Here is a 23,087-nt window from a genome sequence, read left to right as displayed (position 1 = left end):
CTTATTTACATAAGTATTCAGACTCTTTGGTATGAGACTTGAAATTGAGCTCAGGTGCATCCTGTTTCCATTGATAATCCTTGAGATGTTTCTACAACTTGGAGTCCACCTGAGGTAAGTTAAATTGATTGGACATGATTTGGAATGGCACACACTTGTCTATACAAGGTCCCAAAGATGATAGTGCATGTCAGAGCAAAAGCCAAGCCATGAGGTCGAAGAAATTGTCCATAGAGCTCTGTGACAGGATTGTGTCGAGGCACAGATCTGGGGAAGGGTACCAAAATATATCTGCAGCAATGAAGGTCCCCAAGAACACAGTGGCCTCCATCATTCTAAAATTGAGCATTTCCTAGAGCTGGCCGCCCGACCAAACTGAGCAATCGGGGGAGAAAGTCCTTGGTCAGGAAGGTTACCAAGAACCCGATGGTCACTCTGACAGAGCTCCAGAGGTCCCCTGTGGAGATGTGAGAACCTTCCAGAAGGATAACCATCTCTGCAGCACTCCACCAATCAGATCTTTACGATAGAGTGGCAAGACAGAAGCCACTCCTCAGTAAAAGGCACATGACAGCAAGCTTGGAGTTTGCCAAAAGGCACTTAAAGACTCTCAGACCATGAGAAACAAGAATCTCTGGTCTGATGAAACCTGGTCTGATGAACTTTTTGGCCTAAACACCAAGCGTCAGGTATGGTGGTGGCAGTGTCATGCTGTGGGGATGTTTTTCATCGGCAGGGACTGGGAGACTAGTCAGGATCGAGGGAAAGAAGAACAGAGCAAAGTACATAGAGATCCTTGATGAAAACCTGCTCCAGAGCGCTCAGGACCTCAGACTGGGTCAAAGGTTCATCTTCCAACAGGACAACGACCCTAAGCACACAGCCAAGACAACACAGGAGTGGCTTTGGGACAAGTCTCAATGTCCTTTAGTGTCCCAGTTAAAGCCCAGACTTGAACCCGATTGAACATTTCTGGATAGACCTGAAAATAGCTGTGCAGCGACGCTCCCCATCCAACGTGACAGAGCTTGAGAGGATCTGCAGAGAAGAATGGGAGAAACTCCCCAAATACAGGTGTGCCAAGCTTGTAGTGTCATACCCAAGAAGACTCTAGGCTGTAATCCCTGCCAAAGAAAGTGCTGAGTAAAGGGTCTGAATACTTATGTAAATGTGATTTCAGTTTTCTATTTTTAATAAACATGCAAAAATGTATAAAATTGTTTTTGCTTTGTCATTATGGGGTATTGTGTGTAGATTGATGAGGGGAAAAAAACTATAATACATTTTAGAATGTCTGTATTGTAACAAAATGTGGAAAAAGTCAAGGGGTCTGAATACTTTCTGAATGCACTGTTTAACCTTCCAGTGTACCTACCTAGCTAATCCAAATATATATTTGCATTTATTGATTAACCTCAGCTTGAATTCATGGTGCTAGCAGCTGCACATAATTGCTTTTTAATGTACATAAATGAGCACGTGAGAACAATAAATTATAAATGTAATAAAAACTGTTGCACCTACAAATGTAGTCATTCCGGCATTTAAGTCCAATTGTCACTTTAAGGAGGCTATAGTCTTGTTTTAACCCGATGTCTAAAATTTGAGCTAGGTAGGCGCGAGAAAAACTCTTAAAAGGGAATTGCTAACAACCCTGTCAAAAAATCTGGTATGTGGTTCTCGGTAACGACCGGACAGTTCATGACGAGAGACCGGGAGTCTATTGTGTACCTCCAATCAAGTTGATTTGCAAATTTTAATCAAGATTGGTGTCAAATTGGCATAGATATGATGGTAGGGAGATTTGAATTGAACACTGAGCTTCAACCAATGCCGATAATAGACTAAGATCAATGAGGTTTTAGACATCTTTAGACAGGTAAACCCTTCTCAGCTCTGACAATCAGACATTAGCATTTTAATGGTGCATCTCCCAACCCCAGAATCCCCCGTCCCTCCACACTGCTTGCCTGCTGCCCCCTTGCACCTCTGCCCTTCTGTTCGGGATCACAGCATAGCGGGGCGGAGATGATGTTCGCTAAGCCACGCATGATAACGAGAGGTAATTACCAGATACATTAGTACAGAATGCAGCAGCAGCCCACATACAAAGCACCGGTAGGGGGTTTGTGTGTGTGTGCAGTCTGCTATGTGTCACTAGCATTATGATTCACCATTAGAGGAGGAAATGAGGAACAGCTGAATATTATAACTAAAGACCACCGGTATTCTCACTCTGGGACTCATCACACCCTGATTGACAAACGAGAAAACAGATCAAATCAAATTATTTGTCACATGCGCCGAATACAACAGGTGTAGACATTACTGTGAAATGCTTACTTACAAGCCCTTAACCAACAATGCAGTTCAAGAAATAGAGAATAAGAAAATATTTACTAAATAAACTAAAGTAAAAAATAAAAAAATAACGAGGCTATATACAGTGGGTGGCGGTACAGAGTCAATGTGCGGGGATACAGGTTAGTCGAGGTAATTTGTACATGTAGGTAGGGGTAAAGTGACTATGCATAGATAATAAACAGCAAGTAGCAGCAGCATAAAACAAAGGGGGGGTGTCAATGTAATTTGTCTGGGTGGCCATTTTATTAATTGTTCAGTCGTCTTGTGGCTAAAAGATGTTAAGGAGCCTTTTGGGCCTAGACTTGGAGCTCCGGTACCGCTTGCCGTGCGGTAGCAGAGAGAACAGTCTATGACCTGGGTGACTGGTTTTTGACTATTTTTTGGGCCTTCCTCTGACACCGCCTAGTATATAGGTTGTGGATGACAGGAAGCTTGGCCCCAGTGATGTACTGGGCTGTGCAAGCTACCCTCTGTAGCGCCTTACGGTCGGATGCCGAGCAGTTGCCATACCAGGCGGTGATGCAACCGGTCAGGATGCTCTTGATGATGCAGTGTAGAACTTTTTGAGGATATGTGGACCCATGCCAAATCTTTTCAGTCTCTTGAGGGGGAAAAGGCGTTGTCGTGTCCTCTTTACGACTTTCTTGGTATGTTTGGACCATGATAGTTTGTTGGTGATGTGGACACCAAGGAACTTGAAACTCTCGACCCGCTCCACTTCAACCCCGTTGATGTGAATGGGGGCGTGTTCGGCCATCCTTTTCCTGTAGTCCACGATCATCTCCTTAGTCTTGCTCATGTTGAGGGAGATCAGGCCTACCACTGTTGTGTCGTCAGCAAACTTAAATGATGGTGTTGGAGTCGTGCATGGCCACACAGTCATGGGTCAACAGGGAGTACAGTAGGGGACTCGGCATGCAGCCCTGAGGGGCCCCCATGTTGAGGATCAACGTACAGATGTCTTGTTGCCTACCCTTACCACCAGGGGGCAGCCCGCCAGGAAGTCCAGGATCCAGTTGCAGAGGGAGGTGTTTAGTTCCAGGATCCTTAGCTTAGTGCCCACAAAGCTCATCACTATGGTGTTGAACGCTGAGCTGTAGTCAATGAACAGCATTCTCACATGTGTTCCTTTTGTCCACGTAGGAAAGGGCAGTGGTGAGTGTGATTGAGATTGCGTCATCTGTGGATCTTTTGGGGCGGTATGCGAATTGGAGTGGGTCAAGGGTTTCCGGGATGATGGTGTTGATGTGAGCCATGACCAGCCTTTCAAAGCACTACATGGGTACCGACATGAGTGGTACGGGCTGAAGTCATTTAGGCAGGTTACCTTTGTGTTCTTGGGCACAGGGACTATGGTGGTCTGCTTGAAACATGTAGGTATTACAGACTCGGCCAGGGAGAGGTTGAAAATATCAGTGAAGACACTTGCCAGTTGGTCCGAGAATGCTTTGAGTATACGTCATGGTAATCCATCTGGCCCCGCGGCCTTGTGAATGTTGACCTGTTTAAAAGGTCTTGCTCACATTGGCTACGGAGAGCGTGACCACACAGTTGTTTGGAACAGCTGGTGCTCTCATGCATGCTTCAGTGTTGGTTGCCACGAAGTGAGCATAAAAGGCATTTAGCCTGTCTGGCAGGCTCGCGTCTCTGGGAAGCTCGCGGCTGGGTTTTCCGTTGTAGTCTAATAGTTTGCAAGCCCTGCCAGATCCGACGAGCATCAGAGCCAGTGTAGTAGGGTCCAATCTTAGTCCTGTATTGACGCTTTGCCTGTTTGATGGTTCGCCTGAGGGCATAGCGGGATTTCTTCTAAGCGTCCGGATTAGTGTCCCGCTCCTTGAAAGCGGCAGCTCTAGCCTTTAGCTCGGTGCAGATGTTGCCTGTAATCCATGGCTTCTGGTTGGGAAATGTACAGTCACTGTGAGGATGACGTCGTCGATGCACTTATTGATGAAGCCGTTGACTGATGTGGTATAGTCCTCAATGCCATTGGATGAATCCCGGAACATACTCCAGTTTGTGCTCGTAAAACAGTCCTGTAGCGTAGCATCCGCGTCGTCTGACCACTTCCGTATTGACAACAGTCTTAAAAGTGGTATGTCAACGTCGTTTGTATTGCATGGATGGAGTATGTTTTGAAATATTACAGAGATCTGGGTCTGGAGGCACAGTGAGAATGTTATCTAACCTATATGTTTGAGCCCACATTCCAAAATGCATCATTAATGATATTGATAACCATCTAGGTCACAGAGTAGTCCTAGGCAAAGTGTAAGTACTTGGAAGATATTTGAAATAATAGTTTCTAAGCATTACCATCCTGGGTGAGTAGAATATGTAGTTACAGCTCTAAATCTTTATATGAGATGAAAAAAAGTATGTCACTTTCTACATTGCTAGCATCATGATGCTGGTGGTCAATCCCCGTCTTCAACATTACCAAGTACAAAGTGGTGCAAGTCTAACTGTAAGTTCTTACCAGTGCTGTGCGGGCTAGGAGCTGTTCATTGGTGGTCAGGGCTAATAGGTACTCCTGGAGAATGCCTTCCTCCTGGAAAACAAAGACAATGGTTTGTCGTCCTTCTCAATAAGACCTTGCTCATCCGTCCTTACATGCTTGCTACACTGTGACTTCCACGCACAGAACATACATTGAGCAATAAAACTGAGGTACAAACAGTGAATATGCTATGGCTTTCAAATCATCGATTTCTGCCAAAAGTGCCCATACAACCTACAGTACATTCACTGGAAAGAGTTCATCAAACATTCCAGAGACAATCTCACTTGTCACTGGGAGAGTTTCTGACCACTTACCTCAAGAGTACTGAGAACAGCTTTCTGTGGTATGTAGAATTTAGCGTAGGAAAATCCTTCAAAATTACTAACAAATAAAATAGAGCTTCCAGCAGAAGAAGCCAATTCTGAGAAAGAATAACTCTGTCATGAAGACCTGGGTTCAAATAGCATTAGTTTTCTGTCAGATACTTCAGCTGCGCTTAATTGAGCTTGTCTGGCGCAATGGAACTAATGTAATAGTCCCCAGAAGTGCAACTCCAAACCTCACCCACCTGGCACTCCAGACAGGCTCAACCACACTCTGGAATTAGACGAAAAAACAAATCCTAGTTGAACCCAGGCAGGTCTGGTGTTACTGTTATTATGTAACCGTGGAGAGAGAGAGAGAAGAGTTCCACAATATAGATAAGACTGTGACTGGCCAAATGGAGCTTTTATGGTGAAGCTAGTAGGAGAGGGAGACACAATCCAGACCCTCATACCTCCATCCGTCAGTCTCGCAAGCTGCTAAATGTGACTCTATTCCCTATTTAGTGCACTACTTTCACAAGGGTCCATAAGGCTCTGGTCAAAAGTAGTGCACTATATAGGGAATAGGGTGTATTTTGGGACATATCCTCACTCTCCCTGTCTTAGCCTGCTGTTTATACTAAGGTAATATCTTGGACTATTTATATAGCTGACAGTGCGCGACAATCCCTGACATGTATACTTCAGGAGATATAGGCAAATATAACTAAAGGATCCATTTGATGATGTTAGAAACGCCTTTATACAAGTCACTTCCTGTCTGAAGTACATTGTGTGCGTACCAAATAGCACCCTATTCACTACATTCACTTCACTACACATTGCTTTTGAAAAGCAAAAGTAGTGCACTACACACAGGGAAAAGGGTGCTATTTGGGATGCAGCCTATGTCTTAGAGATTAACATCTCCCCGAGGTGCTCTCATGCACATAGAACAAACGTTTCGGAAGTTGGGAACCCAGACCCACATCTCCCATGCACGCTGGCCAGCTCTGTCACGAGACACTATTTGGCACATTAACAGAAATGTTGATTCGGGTCTATTGTTTCTGTCAAATTAACCTCAAATATGAGTAGGGTGCTATTTGTGGAGGCTTACATAATGTACTTGGTCCTCCTCGTTTGTTTTTTTGAAAACCTAATAAAAGTAAAGGCTCTGAAACCTGACGCGTCAACATGTTCAACAGCACGCCGCGCTGGCGGCATCAGGTGTCAACATGTTCAACAGCACGCCGTGCTGGCAGCATCAGGTGTCAACATGGAACTGTGAACTACGATGTATGTCATCACCTTACTGGGAACTGCCCCATTCGTCAACACACTGAGAAAGCAGATTCAATGCTCATAATTATTTTTAGGACAAAGGTGATGACGTATCTATTACACCTTCACAACTCCTGTAGTCTGGTCTGAGCATAGACATCTGTATAATATATTGTCAGGGTGTGAGTGTGTCGATCTCTCTCTCTTTGTGTAAGTGTATGTGTGTGTGTGTCATAGTAGAACAGAGTCTAAGGTTTGTCTAAGGTTTAGACACACACACACACAAACCCACAGACTAGTGCATGCTGAGGCTATGGTCAGTGTTTCCCCTCTGATTTTTTCAGTGGTGGTGTCAAGGTTAGTGGGGGTCATTTTTGGGACACACAATAGTGTGCAATACAGTGCCTTGCGAAAGTATTCGGCCCCCTTGAACTTTGCGACCTTTTGCCACATTTCAGGCTTCATAAAGATATAAAACTGTATTTTTTTGTGAAGAATCAACAACAAGTGGGACACAATCATGAAGTGGAACAACATTTATTGGATATTTCAAACTTTTTTAACAAATCAAAAACTGAAAAATTGGGCGTGCAAAATTATTCAGCCCCCTTAAGTTAATACTTTGTAGCGCCACCTTTTGCTGCGATTACAGCTGTAAGTCGCTTGGGGTATGTCTCTATCAGTTTTGCACATCGAGAGACTGAAATTTTTTCCCATTCCTCCTTGCAAAACAGCTCGAGCTCAGTGAGGTTGGATGGAGAGCATTTGTGAACAGCAGTTTTCAGTTCTTTCCACAGATTCTCGATTGGATTCAGGTCTGGACTTTGACTTGGCCATTCTAACACCTGGATATGTTTATTTTTGAACCATTCCATTGTAGATTTTGCTTTATGTTTTGGATCATTGTCTTGTTGGAAGACAAATCTCCATCCCAGTCTCAGGTCTTTTGCAGACTCCATCAGGTTTTCTTCCAGAATGGTCCTGTATTTGGCTCCATCCATCTTCCCATCAATTTTAACCATCTTCCCTGTCCCTAATGAAGAAAAGCAGGCCCAAACCATGATGCTGCCACCACCATGTTTGACAGTGGGGATGGTGTGTTCAGGGTGATGAGCTGTGTTGCTTTTACGCCAAACATGTTTTGCATTGTTGCCAAAAAGTTCAATTTTGGTTTCATCTGACCAGAGCACCTTCTTCCACATGTTTGGTGTGTCTCCCAGGTGGCTTGTGGCAAACTTTAAATGGCACTTTTTATGGATATCTTTAAGAAATGGCTTTCTTCTTGCCACTCTTCCATAAAGGCCAGATTTGTGCAATATACAACTGATTGTTGTCCTATGGACAGAGTCTCCCACCTCAGCTGTAGATCTCTGCAGTTCATCCAGAGTGATCATGGGCCACTTGGCTGCATCTCTGATCAGTCTTCTCCTTGTATGAGCTGAAAGTTTAGAGGGACGGCCAGGTCTTGGTAGATTTGCAGTGGTCTGATACTCCTTCCATTTCAATATTATCGCTTGCACAGTGCTCCTTGGGATGTTTAAAGCTTGGGAAATCTTTTTGTATCCAAATACGACTTTAAACTTCTTCACAACAGTATCTCGGACCTGCCTGTTGTGTTCCTTGTTCTTCATGATGCTCTCTGCGCTTTTAACGGACCTCTGAGATTATCACAGTGCAGGTGCATTTATACGGAGACTTGATTACACACAGGTGGATTGTATTTATCATCATTAGTCATTTGGGTCAACATTGGATCATTCAGAGATCCTCACTGAACTTCTGGAGAGAGTTTGCTTCACTGAAAGTAAAGGGGCTGAATAATTTTGCACGCCCAATTTTTCAGTTTTTGATTTGTTAAAAAAGTTTGAAATATCCAATAAATGTCGTTCCACTTCATGATTGTGTCCCACTTGTTGTTGATTCTTCACAAAAAAATACAGTTTTATATCTTTATGTTTGAAGCCTGAAAGGTGGCAAAAGGTCGCAAAGGTCAAGGGGGCCGAATACTTTCGCAAGGCACTGTATGTATGACAAGGCCCTGCACACCTCTGGGATGCCCCTCCTCCTCTGTTCTTTCGCAGAACACAACACTTCACTACCCACCAGTTCAGATATGGAGAGTGAGTCAGCAGTAAATAGGCTTTGCAGCAAACAAACACATTTAGGTGTTTGTGAGAGTGTTTGTAAAAAAAAAACAAGTATTTTTCTGTGGGTTGATTATACAGAGAGAGATGGATTATATACAGTACCAGTCAAAAGTTTGGACACACCTACTCGTTCAAGGGTTTTTCATTATTTTTTACTATTTTCTACATTGTAGATGAATAGTGAAGACATCAAAACTATGAAATACCACACATAGAATCATGTAGTAAACAAAAAGATGTTAAACAAATCTAAATATATTTTAGATTTGAGACTCTTCAAACTCGCCACCCATTGCCTTGATGGCAGCTTTGCACACTCTTGGCATTCTCTCAACCAGCTTTATGCGGCAGTCACCTGGAATGCATTTCAATGAACTGGTGTGGCTTATTAAAAGTTAATTTGTGGATTCTTTATTATTTTATGCGTTTGAGCCAATCAGTTGTGGTGTGAGAAGGTAGAGGTGGTAACCAGAAGATAGCCCTATTTGGCAAAAGACCAAGTCCATTATATGAAAAGAACAGCTCAAATAGGCAAAGAGAAACGACAGTCCATCATTACTTTAATGCATGAAGGTCAGTCAATACGGAACATTTCAATAACTTTTTGAAGAAAGTTTCTTCAAGTGCAGTCGCAAAAACCATCAAGTGCAATGATGAAACTGGCTTTCATGAGGACCGCCACAGGAAAGGCAAACCCACGGTTACCTCTGCTGCCGAGGATAAGTTAATTAAAGTTAAATGCACCTCAGATTGCAGCCCAAATAAATGCTTCACAGAGTTCAAGTAACACACATCTCAACATCAACTGTTCAGAGGAGACTGCGTGAATCAGGCCTTCATGGTCAAATTGCTGCAAAGAAACCATTACTAAAGGTCACCAATAAGAAGAAGGGACTTGCTTGGGCCAAGAAACACGAGCAATGGACATTAGACCAGGTGAAATCTGTCCTTTGGTCTGATGAGTCCAAATTTGAGATTTTTTGTTTGTGAGACGCAGAGTGAGTGAACGGATTATCTCTGCATGCGCGGTTCCACTGTGAAGCATGGAGGAGGTGGTGTGATGGTGTGGGGGTGCTTTGCTGGTTACACTGACTGTGATTTATTTAGAATTCAAGGCACACTTAACCAGCATGGCTACCACAGCATTTTGCAGCAATACGCCATCCCACCTGGTTTGCACTTTGTGGGAATATTATTTGTTTTTCAACAGGACATTGACCCAAAACACACCACCAGGCAGTGTAAGGGTTATTTGACCAAGAAGGACAGTGATGAAGTGCTGCATCAGATGACCTGGCCTCCACAATCACCCAACCTCAACCCAATTGAGATGGTTTGGGATGAGTTGGACAGCAGAGTGAAGGAAAAGCAGCCAACAAGTGCTCTGCATATGTGGGAACTCTTTCAAGAGTGTTGGAAAAGCATTCCTCATGAAGCTGGTTGAGAGAATGCCAAGAGTGTGCAAAGCTGTCATCAAAGGCAAAGGGTGGCTACTTTGAAGGTGGCTACTTTGAAGAATCTCAAATATATTTAGATTTGTTTAACACTTTTTTGGTTACTACATGATTTGATATGTGTTATTTCATTGTTTTCATGTCTACACTATTATTCTACAATGTAGAATATAGTCAAAATAAAAACCCTTGAATGAGTAGGTGTTTTTTGACTGGTACTGTATATATACACACAGTATATCCAACAAGTCAGTTGGTAAAATGTCTGCACTGCTAGAGCTGCCCCAATCAACTGGAAGTACTGTTATTGTGAAGTGGTACCGTTTAGGCGCAACAACGGCTCAGCCGCGAAATGGTAGGCCACACAAGCTCACGGCCCACCAGGTGCTGAAGCGCATAGCGCGTAAAAACCGTCTGCTCTCGGTTGCGATGTTCGATGAGCAGGTGTGCACATACTTTTGGTCATGTAGTGTATGTAGTTAGATACATAGATGGATGGATGGATGGATGGATAAATCGATGGATAGGTACACACGTTCCTCTTAGGTGAATCAGTGTCTGTACTGTGTGTCGATCTCAGGCCATCACTATGGTACCCAGTGTGACTGCGTGAGTGCTAGTGGGAACTCCTACTGCCCCCTGCTGGTAGAACCACACAACACTCCCACATGAAAACAACACATCAACCTTAGTTTGAAGCCCACACACACACACAGATCAACAACAACAACAACAGCAACAACAACAGCAACACATCCACCATAGGTATTAGCCCAAACCAGACAGACAGACACCCAGACATACTCATTTCCTCTCATATCCCCAGCAGCCAGCGGTGGAGATCCATCTCTGTGACAAGTCAACAGATCATTCATTTCAGTAATTTCACTGCAGCTTAAGCCGCATTCATTCAGTGGGGAGAGGAGAGGGAACTACTCTAGTCGAGAGCCTTTATAGCCAGTCAGGTTGAATGGGTATCTATCTTTAAATAAGTAGACGTGACAGTTCCGTCTTGAACTAGCTCATTTTAAGAAAAAATGAAAAGATTAACTAATGTCTCCACCTGTCTGAACACAATGTAGACGTGACTGGCTCAATTTAAGGGACACCAAGCTGGAAGGATAATTTCCTGCTGGACTGCAAAACACATGCATGCCTTAATTAATTCAGAATTCAAGGCAGGTTAAAGAGCAACTGGTCACCCACGCACCTATTGAAGGTTTCAGGTGGGCAGCTCTCTCTCGCTTCATCCTCGCCATCTCTCCTCTCGCTCTCTCCCCCTCCTCCACCCTCTCTTTCATTCTGTCTCTCCCCCTCCCAGGCTCCATCCCTCTCTCTCCACCATCAAGCTAGAGAGATAATAAATAGTGGTGTACCAGCCAGGCAGCAGGTGCCAGGGGCTGTGTTGTGTGACAGATGGCAGACCTGCTGCTCTGGGCCTGGACTGGGCCCAGCAGGTGAACAGGTGGGCTGAATAACACACTGAGGGGTCAGGGCTATGTGACAGTGCTATATTAACCTTCCTAGGTGGAAACAGGCAGGCTAGCTGACAACACAGATTACCACACACACTCATATTGAGAAGTGCATTAACACATCTAGAGTGCCAGCACTATCCGTAGACTGGTAACTGGTTCTTCACATTGACATGTCTGATAAAAAGGACGAGCTCTTTGGGAATTAGTAAACTATGTATGAACTTGTACAACCTTTTACTTACTATCCTCCCGTCATAGAACGTTATGTCCTCTAATTGGACAGCAGCAAGTGTGTCTGTGTGTATGTGTTTCTCACCATGGCCCTGGCTTCAGCGATGAAGAAGAGCTCAGTGAGTGCTCTGTGTAGGGGCAGCAGTACAGTGATACTGGTGGGGTCCTGACTCAGACCGCTCTCCATGGTCATGAACAGCTGCCATAGAGGCCTCAGCAGGGTCAGCTCACAGCCCCTACACACACACACACACACACAGATATAAGAGTTAGAGACTAGCACACACTCAACACACACACACACTGTGTCTTTTCAGTGAGATGTGAACCTGCAAATTGGGTCAAGTTAAGCTCCGTTAGTTCTCACCATTAGGCGGCGACATACATCTGTAGGATAGTGGGTTCGTTTCCTGGGATTACCCATACGTAAAATGTATGCACGCATGTCTGTAAGTTGCTCTGGATAAAAGCGTCTACTAAATCACATGTATTATTATTATTATAACACATTGTGTATTCTATTTAGTCAGGGTGATGTCACTACGGCCAGACGGGGCCAACGGCATGGAAAATATGCAAATCCTCCAATAGATATGTGACCTCATCTCCATGGCAACTATCAGGACATTAGGCTTCTCTGGAATACTCTAAGCAAAAACTGTTTTCTCTAGCTCTAGGGGGAAACACAGACGCAGAGGATACAGATGTGTTTGTAATCTTCATACTGAGCCTTGAAATTGGGTACAAAAGGGGTCACCAGAATATCATCCTAGGAAACTATTAAATGGTTTCAGCTGCTAATCAGTAGGTTTTTTACCAAAGTCTCAAGTATAATAGCGTACCCCAATATTTGTGACACGTTTGCTTTATGGTTCTAGTAGGCAAAGAGTGCGGTTGAGTCGTGTGTTTGGGAGTGTGAATCCAGCTTGTTACTCTAGGTACCTGATTCTAAACTAGGCTAAGTAGTGCCTGAAGTCCTGAAAGCGTTGAGCAGGTGACAGAATGAGGTGTGTGTGTGCGTATTTACTTGTGTGTGTACTGTGTGGATATACAGTTTGTGTGTGTGTGTGCGTGCATGCGTTCAAGATGGATGCGAGGGACAGGGACATTGGAAGGAGTCTCACCTCTGTGATTGACACTGCAGGAGGCGGAGCAACAGGTGGATGGCCTTCAGTCTTTGGTTCCCGGTCTGGCGGCAGGCCACGCCCACCTGCCACTCCCAGATGTCAGCCAATGGGAGGTGGCTGAGCACTTGGTCATCAGCCAACATTTGTTTTAGGATCTCAAAACCTGTTTGAGGAAGAGACAAAGAGAGATTTAGACGTGAAAGGATAGAAACAATTTCCCTCTATGATCAGACAGAGCACTCAGTAGCACTTCTTCTCGTGTGTGTGTGTGTGTGTGTGTTCAGTCAGCTGCATTAGACTCCCATTATAAAAGCTTAACCACATGTGACAGGTCCTCAGCTGATGCTAGCCCCGGCCCACTTCGTTCATCAGTCTCACTCTCCCAATGCCGCTGCAGTGTGTGTATGTAAGTGTGCGTACATGCATGTGTGTAGACCGACCTGTCTGGAAGCGGCCCCTGTGTCCCCCAGTGACAGTGAATTTGTATCCCCACTCTGTGTTGCTCATGTCTGAGATGAACCTGTAGTGCAGAGTATCCCCTGTGGAGAAAACACACAACACACATCAGTAATCAACACTCTCCCTCGCCTAGACCCCCCTCTCTCTTTCCTAGTCTCCCCGTCCCCTCTCTTCCAGGCCCCTCTCTCTCTCTCCCTGCCATTAGTCCCTGTCCCAACCCCCTCTTTCCCAGACAGTCCCTCTCCCAGCCCCCTCTCTCCATGCCCCTGTCCCCTCACCAGGGATCTCGAAGTCAGTCCATTTCTGTGGGGAGCCGCTGAAGTTGTGCAGATCCTGGAGAAAGTCAGAGCTGCTGCCCATGATAAGTTCATCACAGCCCTCCTCAGTGTAACAGCGGGAGTCAAACTTCACAGATAGGTAGATGGCCCCTGGGATGTGCACCTTGTCCTTCAGACACAGAGAGAGAGAGACAGAGACAGAGACAGAGACAGAGACAGAGAGAGAGAGAGAGAGAGAGAGAGAGAGAGAGAGAGAGAGAGAGAGAGAGAGAGAGAGAGAGAGAGAGAGAGAGAGAGAGAGAGAGAGAAAAAGAGGGAACGAGAGAGAGAGAGAGAACGAGAGAGAAGAAGCTCTACAAAATCATTGCTCGGCTGCATAACAGTTAGTCCAACGCATGCTTCCTCCAGTAGGCCACACAGGAAAGCCACAGTACATATCTGGCGTTGGAATTATCTTAATATCAAAAGAATGAAAACCACTTCCACATGCTTATATTTGAAGTTATGTATCATTTTCTTGCAAATACTCATTGATACTGATATACAGTTAAAGTCAGAAGTTTACATACACCTTAGCCAAATACATTTAAACTCAGTTTTTCATAATTCCTGACATTTAGTCCTAGTAAAAATTCCCTGTCTTAGGTCAGTTAGGATCACCAATTTATTTTAAGAATGTGAAATGTCAGAATAGTAGTCGAGAGAATGATTTATTTCAGTTTTTATTTCTTTCATCACATTCCCAGTGGGTCAGAAGTTTATATACACTCAATTAGTATTTGGTAGCATTGCCTTTAAATTGCTTAACTTGGGTCAAACTTCCCACAATAAGTTGGGTGAATTGTGGCTCATTCCTACGGACAGAGCTGGTGTAACTGAGTCAGGTTTGTAGGCCTCGTTGTTCGCACACGCTTTTTCAGTTCTGCCCACAAATTTTCTATAGAATTTTCTATAGAAAATTCTGGAATTTTCCAAGCTGTTTAAAGGCACAGTCAACTTAGTGCATGTAGACTTCTGACCCAGTGGAATTGGCATACAGTGAATTATAAGTGAAATAATCTGTCTGTAAACAATTGTTGGAAAAATGTATTGTGTCATTCGCAAAGTAGATGTCCTAAGCGACTTGCCAAATCTATAGTTTGTTAACAAGAAATGTGTGGAGTGGTTGAAAAACGAGTTTTAATGACTCCAACCTAAGTGTATCTAAACTTCAGACTTCAACTGTAAATCCTATATTGAGAAACTTGTAGCCTTTCTAGTGTGCATGTGGAAAGTGAGATGTGGTAAGAGTTCTCAGTGGGGAATTAGATCTATGTGGTACCCACCTCAAAGTTAGTGTTGTTGTCGTAGGGGTGTTTGGACTCCCGGACTTGCACGGCCATGCCAGGCTCCTCCATGAACTGACACGCTGTCAGAGACAAACTACCCAGCATGCTCTGGCTGCAGCCAACCAGCACTTTCTGTAGAATCTGGTGACCAAAGGAATGAGTTAACCCACATCAACATGTAGACACCCTACACATTTCCATACCACTCACTCAAACACAATTTTGTGCACCCCCTCTCACCCGTTTCCAGAGTGGAAGCTCAATAACTCCCTGTGTGAAACATCACACACACACCACCGCCACACGCTTACCCTCTCCCAGAGTGGTCGCTCCTCCAGCTGCATCAGCATGTCCAGGATGTAGGCCATGTGTGATGCCCCGCTCAGCTCCAGAGCCTCCTCACTCAGTGGCGCCCCCTGGGGCCAGTCAGCCAGCAGCGACGCCAGCACGTGGCGGGCATACAGGGTGGCGATGGCCTGGTTCACCTGAACATATTGATATCATCATATCATTTAGAAGACCATTTTATCCAAATCCACTTGCAGTACAGCGACTGCATACTTCTTGAGTAGGTAAAGATTAAGACAAGTCCTGGCCTAAAAATAGCATGTTCAATGGCTTAATATGTGTCCGGGAAACAAGCCCGTTTAGTATACGTGATCCTTGCAGGAATCGAACCCATAACACTGGCATTGCTAGCTAGTGCCATGCTCTTACAGTACCAACTGAACCAGACAGACAGGACCTCCGCCTCCACCTACCTTGACTAGGTACTGTCTGACAGAGCGGTTGCTGCGGGCGTCCAGCTCCTTGTGCAGCAGGGCGGAGGACTTGGTGCGGCGCTGCTTGGCGTAGCTCAGCTGGAGGTCAGTCTCCGTGTTGGTGATCAGCTTCTGAGTCACCACCGTGGTCTCCTCCGTAGCCTTCTCACAGTGACTGGGCTTGGACTGGGAGAGGAAGGGGGAAGGGGAGTGGGTTATTTATCAACTGGTTCTATTATCTTACTGACACCAATTCTTCAAACTACGTCAAATGTAATGCAGTGCTCTCACCACACAGGGCACGACAATCATGTCAGTGTCCACGGCCTTGGTGCTCCTCTCCTCAGAGCGAGGTCTCTTGGTGGGCTGCCACTTCTGAGCCAGCGTCCTAATCGTCTCGTCCGTCTTGATCACGTCTCCGTCAAACCTGCGGGACGTCAACCAAGTCAGCCACCATCATGCAACGTCATAGCAGAACATTGTCTGGGATGGATGAAAGCTACACAAGTCCGGCATGAACATGACATTGGTGCAATGTTATTCAAAACACATTCTTTATGAAGCATATACAGTGCCTTGCGAAAGTATTCGGCCCCCTTGAACTTTGCGACCTTTTGCCACATTTCAGGCTTCAAAAATAAAGATATAAAACTGTATTTTTTTGTGAAGAATCAACAACAAGGGGTTGTGGTCATGAAGTGGAACGACATTTATTGGATATTTCAAAGTTTTTTAACAAATCAAAAACTGAAAAATTGGGCGTGCAAAATTATTCAGCCCCTTTACTTTCAGTGCAGCCCCTTTACTCTCCAGAAGTTCAGTGAGGATCTCTGAATGATCCAAAGTTGACCTAAATGACTAATGATGATAAATACAATCCATCTGTGTGTAATCAAGTCTCCGTATAAATGCACCTGCACTGGGATAGTCTCAGAGGTCCGTTAAAAGCACAGAGAGCATCATGAAGAACAAGGAACACACCAGGCAGGTCCGAGATACTGTTGTGAAGAAGTTTAAAGCCGGATTTGGATACAAAAAGATTTCCCAAGCTTTAAACATCCCAAGGAGCACTGTGCAAGCGATAATATTGAAATGGAAGGAGTATCAGACCACTGCAAATCTACCAAGACCTGGCCGTCCCTCTAAACTTTCAGCTCATACAAGGAGAAGACTGATCAGAGATGCAGCCAAGAGGCCCATGATCACTCTGGATGAACTGCAGAGATCTACAGCTGAGGTGGGAGACTCTGTCCATAGGACAACAATCAGTCGTATATTGCACAAATCTGGCCTTTATGGAAGAGTGGCAAGAAGAAAGCCATTTCTTAAAGATATCCATAAAAAGTGTTGTTTAAAGTTTGCCACAAGCCACCTGGGAGACACACCAAACATGTGGAAGAAGGTGCTCTGGTCAGATGAAACCAAAATTGAACTTTTTGGCAACAATGCAAAACATTATGTTTGGCGTAAAAGCAACACAGCTGAACACACCATCCCCACTGTCAAACATGGTGGTGGCAGCATCATGGTTTGGGCCTGCTTTTCTTCAGCAGGGACAGGGAAGATGGTTAAAATTGATGGGAAGATGGATGGAGCCAAATACAGGACCATTCTGGAAGAAAACCTGATGGAGTCTGCAAAAGACCTGAGACTGGGACGGAGATTTGTCTTCCAACAAGACAATGATCCAAAACATAAAGCAAAATCTACAATGGAATGGTTCAAAAATAAACATATCCAGGTGTTAGAATGGCCAAGTCAAAGTCCAGACCTGAATCCAATCGAGAATCTGTGGAAAGAACTGAAAACTGCTGTTCACAAATGCTCTCCATCCAACCTCACTGAGCTCGAGCTGTTTTGCAAGGAGGAATGGGAAAAGATTTCAGTCTCTCGATGTGCAAAACTGATAGAGACATACCCCAAGCGACTTACAGCTGTAATCGCAGCAAAAGGTGGCGCTACAAAGTATTAACTTAAAGGGGCTGAATAATTTTGCACGCCCAATTTTTCAGTTTTTGATTTGTTAAAAAAGTTTGAAATATCCAATAAATGTCGTTCCACTTCATGATTGTGTCCCACTTGTTGTTGATTCTTCACAAAAAAATACAGTTTTATATCTTTATGTTTGAAGCCTGAAATGTGGCAAAAGGTCGCAAAGTTCAAGGGGGCCGAATACTTTCGCAAGGCACTGTATTTGTTTATTTCTGTAAAGTGTGTTGTGACTGTTAAATTCAATTGTGATTTGATTTGTATGGAGGAATGTATGACAGGAATGTGATCCAATTCTCACCTTTTCTGCACCTCCAGAAAGAAGGAGTCCGTTCTCTTCATCTGCAGCTCGTACATGGCCCGCAGGATGTGCAGGGGCGCGTTTAAGGCATCATGGGTAATCTGAAACAGACACAATTCAGAGAGAGAGAGAGAGAGAGATATCGTAACTTTCTCATCCAAGTGGTTTAGTGCTATTAAAGTTTGCCTACCGACTGGAAAACCGGGATCGAGACCGGAGATCCAAGGGGCTGTCGCCCTTCGATACATTAGTGTCAGAAGTAGGATAAAAATAAATAAAACGGTACAATGAGGATGTGGGCATCCCTGCTGACCTGGAAGCAAATCTTAGTCTCTTCGTCGAGCCCCTCCAGTGGGTCAGGCCGGTTGGGGTCGGAGTCGTCGGCACAACAACTAGAGTGGTCCGAGTCATGCTCCTTGTCTTGCTCCTTCTCCTCCCTCTCCCCGTCCTGGCCCTGGGCCATGCTGTGGATCTCTCTCTTGGAGGAGTAGAGCATTATGGAGAGGATCTCCAGGTCTCGGAGCAGCCACAGCTTACTGAAGCCTGTCCCCTTACTGCACTTCCTCACCAGGAGCTGGGTCAGACCGGATTGTTGGATGGCCTCTTGGGCCTCAGCAACGCCGTGCTTCTACAGGGAAGGAACACAACAGGAAATGTTAGACAAAGTCTTCAAGGTCAACCACTAGAAGACGGAAATGGACATTCAATAAAAAGACGAAAAATCTAGAAGAAAAACACAGCACAGGTGATTAACATAAAATGTCATATTGAAGAGAGAGAAAGGGACATACTGTAGAAGTTGAGTGATGATAACCAAAAGGTGGCTTTGTTTCTGAGGTACCTTGAGTGTGTTGTAAAGGCCCTTGAGGGCCAGTGAGACGACCCAGGAGGCCTCCACAGCGTCGGGGGTGCTGCTGTCCTGACTGCTCTGCAGCAGGTGGCTGATGATGGAGGTGAAGTTACTGAGGTAGCGGGTTAGCTGGGCCTGGGGGGGTCCCTGACCCTGACCTACGCCCTGGACCTGGGACCCTGGGCTGTGGGAGCCTGTAGCACTGGAGTCCTGCGGCTGGATCAGCTGGTAGTCCTTCACTGTAAGGACAGGAGAGGGGTGGCATACAGATTCAGAAAATCTTTATTGTCCCGTTGCTGGGCAATTTGGTTGCAGCTTTGATTTGGTTCAGTTTTTATACAAAAACATCAAAACAGACACACAAATGTGTGAGGGTTTAAAATACACCTCTACTATGTGCACCATGAGCAAAATGTATGAAATTAACTTTGTGACAGTCCGTCCTCTCACCTGTCTTTCTCTTGCGGGTCTTGACATCCACCACAGCAGCGTGGTTCTTCTCGGTGAAGTGCTTGAGTAGGATCATATGATGCTGCTCGTTGGCATTGTCTATGAACACTGACTGGGTGCCCATACACAGCACCTAGGATAGCAGAAAGAGCCAGGGTCAGACAGAGGGCACAACAGTGCAGGGCAGAAGGTCTTCAAGCCCCTTGAATGGTGGACTTAGTGGAGGAGACAGCAGCAGGTTGAGTGATACAGTACGAAGACGCCAACAGCATTATCAAGTTTGCTGAAGACAATGGTGGTAGGCCTGATCACTGACTACGACGAGACAGTCTATAGGGAGGAGGTCAGAGACCTAGCAGTATGGTGCCAGGACAACAATCTCTCCCTCAATGTCAGCCAGACAATTGCGGTGATCGTGGACTACAGGAAACAGAGATCCGAGCATGGGTCGGGAGCTTCAAGTTCCTCGGTGTTAACATCACTAAAGATCGATTGTATCATGGTCCACACAAACCAACCCAGTCGTGAAGAGGGCACGCTTCTTCTCCCTCAGGAGGATGAAAAGATTTGGCACGGGCCCTCAGATCCATAAAAAGTTCTACAGCTTCACCATTTGAGAGCATCTTGACTGGCTGCCTCACCGATTGGTATGGAAACTGCTTGGCATCTGACAGCAAAGGCACTACAGAGGGTATTGCATACGGCCCAGTACATCACCGGGGCCGAGCTCCCTGCCATTCAGGACCTCGAGAAGAATGCCCTAAAAACTGTCAAAGACTCCATCCACCCAAGTCATAGACTGTTCTCTCTGACACCACACAGCAAGCAGTACCAATGCACTGGAACCAACAGGACCCTGAACAGCTTCTATCCCCAAGCAATACATCTGCTAAATAGTTCAAGTTTACCCAGACTAACTTTTGACTCATCACATACAGTTTATTTGGAAAGTATTCAGACCCCTAGAGTTTTTCCACATTTTGTTACGTTAGCCTTATTCTAAAAAGGATTAAATAGTTTCCCCCCCTTTTTTATTTTTAAGAAATTTGCTAAAAAATCTAAAACCTGTTATCACTTTGTCAATATGGGGTATTGTGTGTAGATTGATGAGGATTTGTTTTTATTTAATCAATTTTAGAATAACGCTGTAACGTAACTAAATGTGGGAAAAGGCAAGTGGTCTGAATACTTCCCGAATACACGGTTTGCTGCTGCTACTGTTTATTATCGATCCTGTTGCCTAGTCACTCGATTTCTAGTTATATGTACATATCTAATTAAATTACATTGTACCCCTGCACATAGACTCGGTACTGGTACCCCGTGTATATAGCAAAGTTATCGTTACTCATTGTGTATTTATTATTACGTGTTATTACTTTTCTCTTTCTCTCTGCATTGTTGGGATGGGCCCGTAAGTAAGCATTTCACTGTTAGTCTACACCTGTTGTTTACAAAGCATGCAAGGAATAAAATTTGATTTTAGATTGAGTTCCAGTAAATTGTCAATAGTATATAGGTATATAGCATTGGATGCTCCTCAGGAGGAAGGGGAGGACCATCATCTCCAGTGGATTTCATAAAAATGAAAATAGTGAAACATAAAAAAAGTTATCCTTTTTAGAGATTATATATATATATATATATATATATATATATATATATATATATATATATATATATATATATATATATATGTTGTATTTAAGCTACCAAATAATTGATTCAAACACAGTTTGCAATGAAGGTCAACAGTAGCTTCAACAGCACTCTGTAGGGTAGCATCATTATGTAGCCGGAGGACAGCTAGTTTCCATCCTCCTCTGGGTACATTGACTTAAATACAAAACCTAGGAGGCTCGTGATTTTCACCCCCTTCTATAGACTTACACAGCAATTATGACAATTTCCGGAGGACGTCCTCCAACCTATTAGAGTTCTTGCAGCATGAACTGACATGTTGTCCATCTAGTCAAAGGATCAGAGAATTAATCTAGTACTGAAAGCATAAGCTACAGCTAGCTAGCACTACAGTGTAGTGAGTAGTTGAAAGATAGTTGAACAGTTTTTAACGAATGAAATTCTTCAAAAATTAAGGAGAAGCAATAGAGTTAGCTGTATTTTGTTGTATTTTTCACAATTTCACTTACTTAGCTAGCGAATGCAGCGAGCTAGTTCAGCCTACTCAAACACTCAACTCAAACAGAGAGGAATGTTGTGTTAGTTAGTGGGATATGGCTATCCAACACTGGAACTCCTCCAAGTCAAGGTAAGCTTTTGGTTTTATTAATTTATTGCTGCTGACTGTACACTGTACTGCATGATTGTAGCGGGTTTGCTAACGCGTTAGTTCAAGTAGCTATGTTAACTATGACTGTAATAGGGTGACAACGATATAGGCTGTGTGTAGCGATTATGATAAAGGTTTGGCTTGGAAAGGTTTTGCGCCTGGTCACAGGCAGCTGATGTGTTGTGCACTGTCCACAAGTCCACAAGTGAAGGGAAAAGGTGAGAGGAGAAGAGCGCATAGATGCGAGAAGGAATTATACAACAGTCAAAGGGATCATGCTGTTTGTATGTGGCTGCTATGAAAGTGAACTGTGTTTGAATGTGATCAGGGGTGTATACATACAGGTGATTCTATTAAAAAACGTTTCTTAAATAGAAGCAAACGGAACAAAACGGGGATAAACATACCTGAATTTGTCCAATAGAAACTCATGTTAGATACAGTGAGGGAAAAAAGTATTTGATTCCCCTGCTGATTTTGTACATTTGCCCACTGACAAAGAAATTATCTATAATTTTAATGGTAGGTTTATTTGAACAGTGAGAGACAGAATAGAAAAACGCATGTCAAAAATGTTATAAATTGATTTGCATTTTAATGAGGGAAATAAGTATTTGACCCCCTCTCAATCAGAAAGATTTCTGGCTCCCAGGTGTCTTTTATACAGGTAACGAGCTGAGATTAGGAGCACACTCTTAAAGGGAGTGGTCCTAATCTCAGCTTGTTACCTGTACAAAAGACACTTGTCCACAGAAGCAATCAATCAATCAGATTCCAAACTTTCCAACATGGCCAAGACCAAAGAGCTCTCCAAGGATGTCAGGGACAAGATTGTAGACCTACACAAGGCTGGAATTAACATCTGAATGATTCAGAGGACAACTGGGTGAAAGTGTTGTGGTCAGATGAGACCAAAATGGAGCTCTTTGGCATCAACTCAACTCGCTGTGTTTGGAGGAGGAGGAATGTTGCCTATGACCCCAAGAACACCATCCCCACCGTCAAACATGGAGGTGGAAATATTATGCTTTGGGGGTGTTTTTCTGCTAAGGCGACAGGACAACTTCACTGCATCAAAGGGACGATGGACGGGGCCATGTACCATCAAATATTGGGTGAGAACCTCCTTCCTTCAGGCAGGGCATTGATCCTCAACACTGGGGCCCCACAAGGGTGCGTTCTGAGCCCTCTCCTGTACTCCCTGTTCACCCACGACTGCGTGGCCACGCACGCCTGCAACTCAATCATCAAGTTTGCGGACGACACAACAGTGGTAGGCTTGATTACCAACAACGATGAGACGGCCTACAGGGAGGAGGTGAGGGCCCTCGGAGTGTGGTGTCAGGAAAATAACCTCACACTCAACGTCAACAAAACTAAGGAGATGATTGTGGACTTCAGGAAACAGCAGAGGGAACACCCCCCTATCCACAGATGGAACAGTAGTGGAGAGGGTAGTAAGTTAAGTTCCTCGGCGTACACATCACGGAC

General features: G+C 44.4%; 1 protein-coding gene across 1 annotated transcript in view; it reads right to left on the bottom strand.

The window, feature by feature from the left end:
- Nucleotides 1–23,087, bottom strand: part of LOC139420859 (zinc finger, ZZ-type with EF hand domain 1) — a 58,653-nt gene that overhangs the window by 6,208 nt on the left and 29,358 nt on the right. Inside the window, exons 43-55 of the mRNA XM_071171221.1 lie at nucleotides 19,307–19,439; nucleotides 18,848–19,095; nucleotides 18,320–18,634; nucleotides 18,007–18,107; nucleotides 16,008–16,143; nucleotides 15,717–15,902; nucleotides 15,267–15,440; nucleotides 14,953–15,096; nucleotides 13,628–13,796; nucleotides 13,331–13,429; nucleotides 12,888–13,053; nucleotides 11,849–11,999; nucleotides 4,841–4,912 (exon numbers count right to left, since the gene is read on the bottom strand). Of these exons, the coding sequence (XP_071027322.1) occupies nucleotides 4,841–4,912; nucleotides 11,849–11,999; nucleotides 12,888–13,053; nucleotides 13,331–13,429; nucleotides 13,628–13,796; nucleotides 14,953–15,096; nucleotides 15,267–15,440; nucleotides 15,717–15,902; nucleotides 16,008–16,143; nucleotides 18,007–18,107; nucleotides 18,320–18,634; nucleotides 18,848–19,095; nucleotides 19,307–19,439 (2,094 nt within the window). The remainder of the gene's footprint in view (nucleotides 1–4,840; nucleotides 4,913–11,848; nucleotides 12,000–12,887; nucleotides 13,054–13,330; nucleotides 13,430–13,627; nucleotides 13,797–14,952; nucleotides 15,097–15,266; nucleotides 15,441–15,716; nucleotides 15,903–16,007; nucleotides 16,144–18,006; nucleotides 18,108–18,319; nucleotides 18,635–18,847; nucleotides 19,096–19,306; nucleotides 19,440–23,087) is intronic.

This window comes from Oncorhynchus clarkii, chromosome 12 (assembly GCF_045791955.1).
Source record: "Oncorhynchus clarkii lewisi isolate Uvic-CL-2024 chromosome 12, UVic_Ocla_1.0, whole genome shotgun sequence".
NCBI classification, from domain to species: domain Eukaryota; kingdom Metazoa; phylum Chordata; class Actinopteri; order Salmoniformes; family Salmonidae; genus Oncorhynchus; species Oncorhynchus clarkii.
Note: the sequence above shows the minus strand (reverse complement) of the source record. Positions and strands in the feature narration are given on the sequence as shown.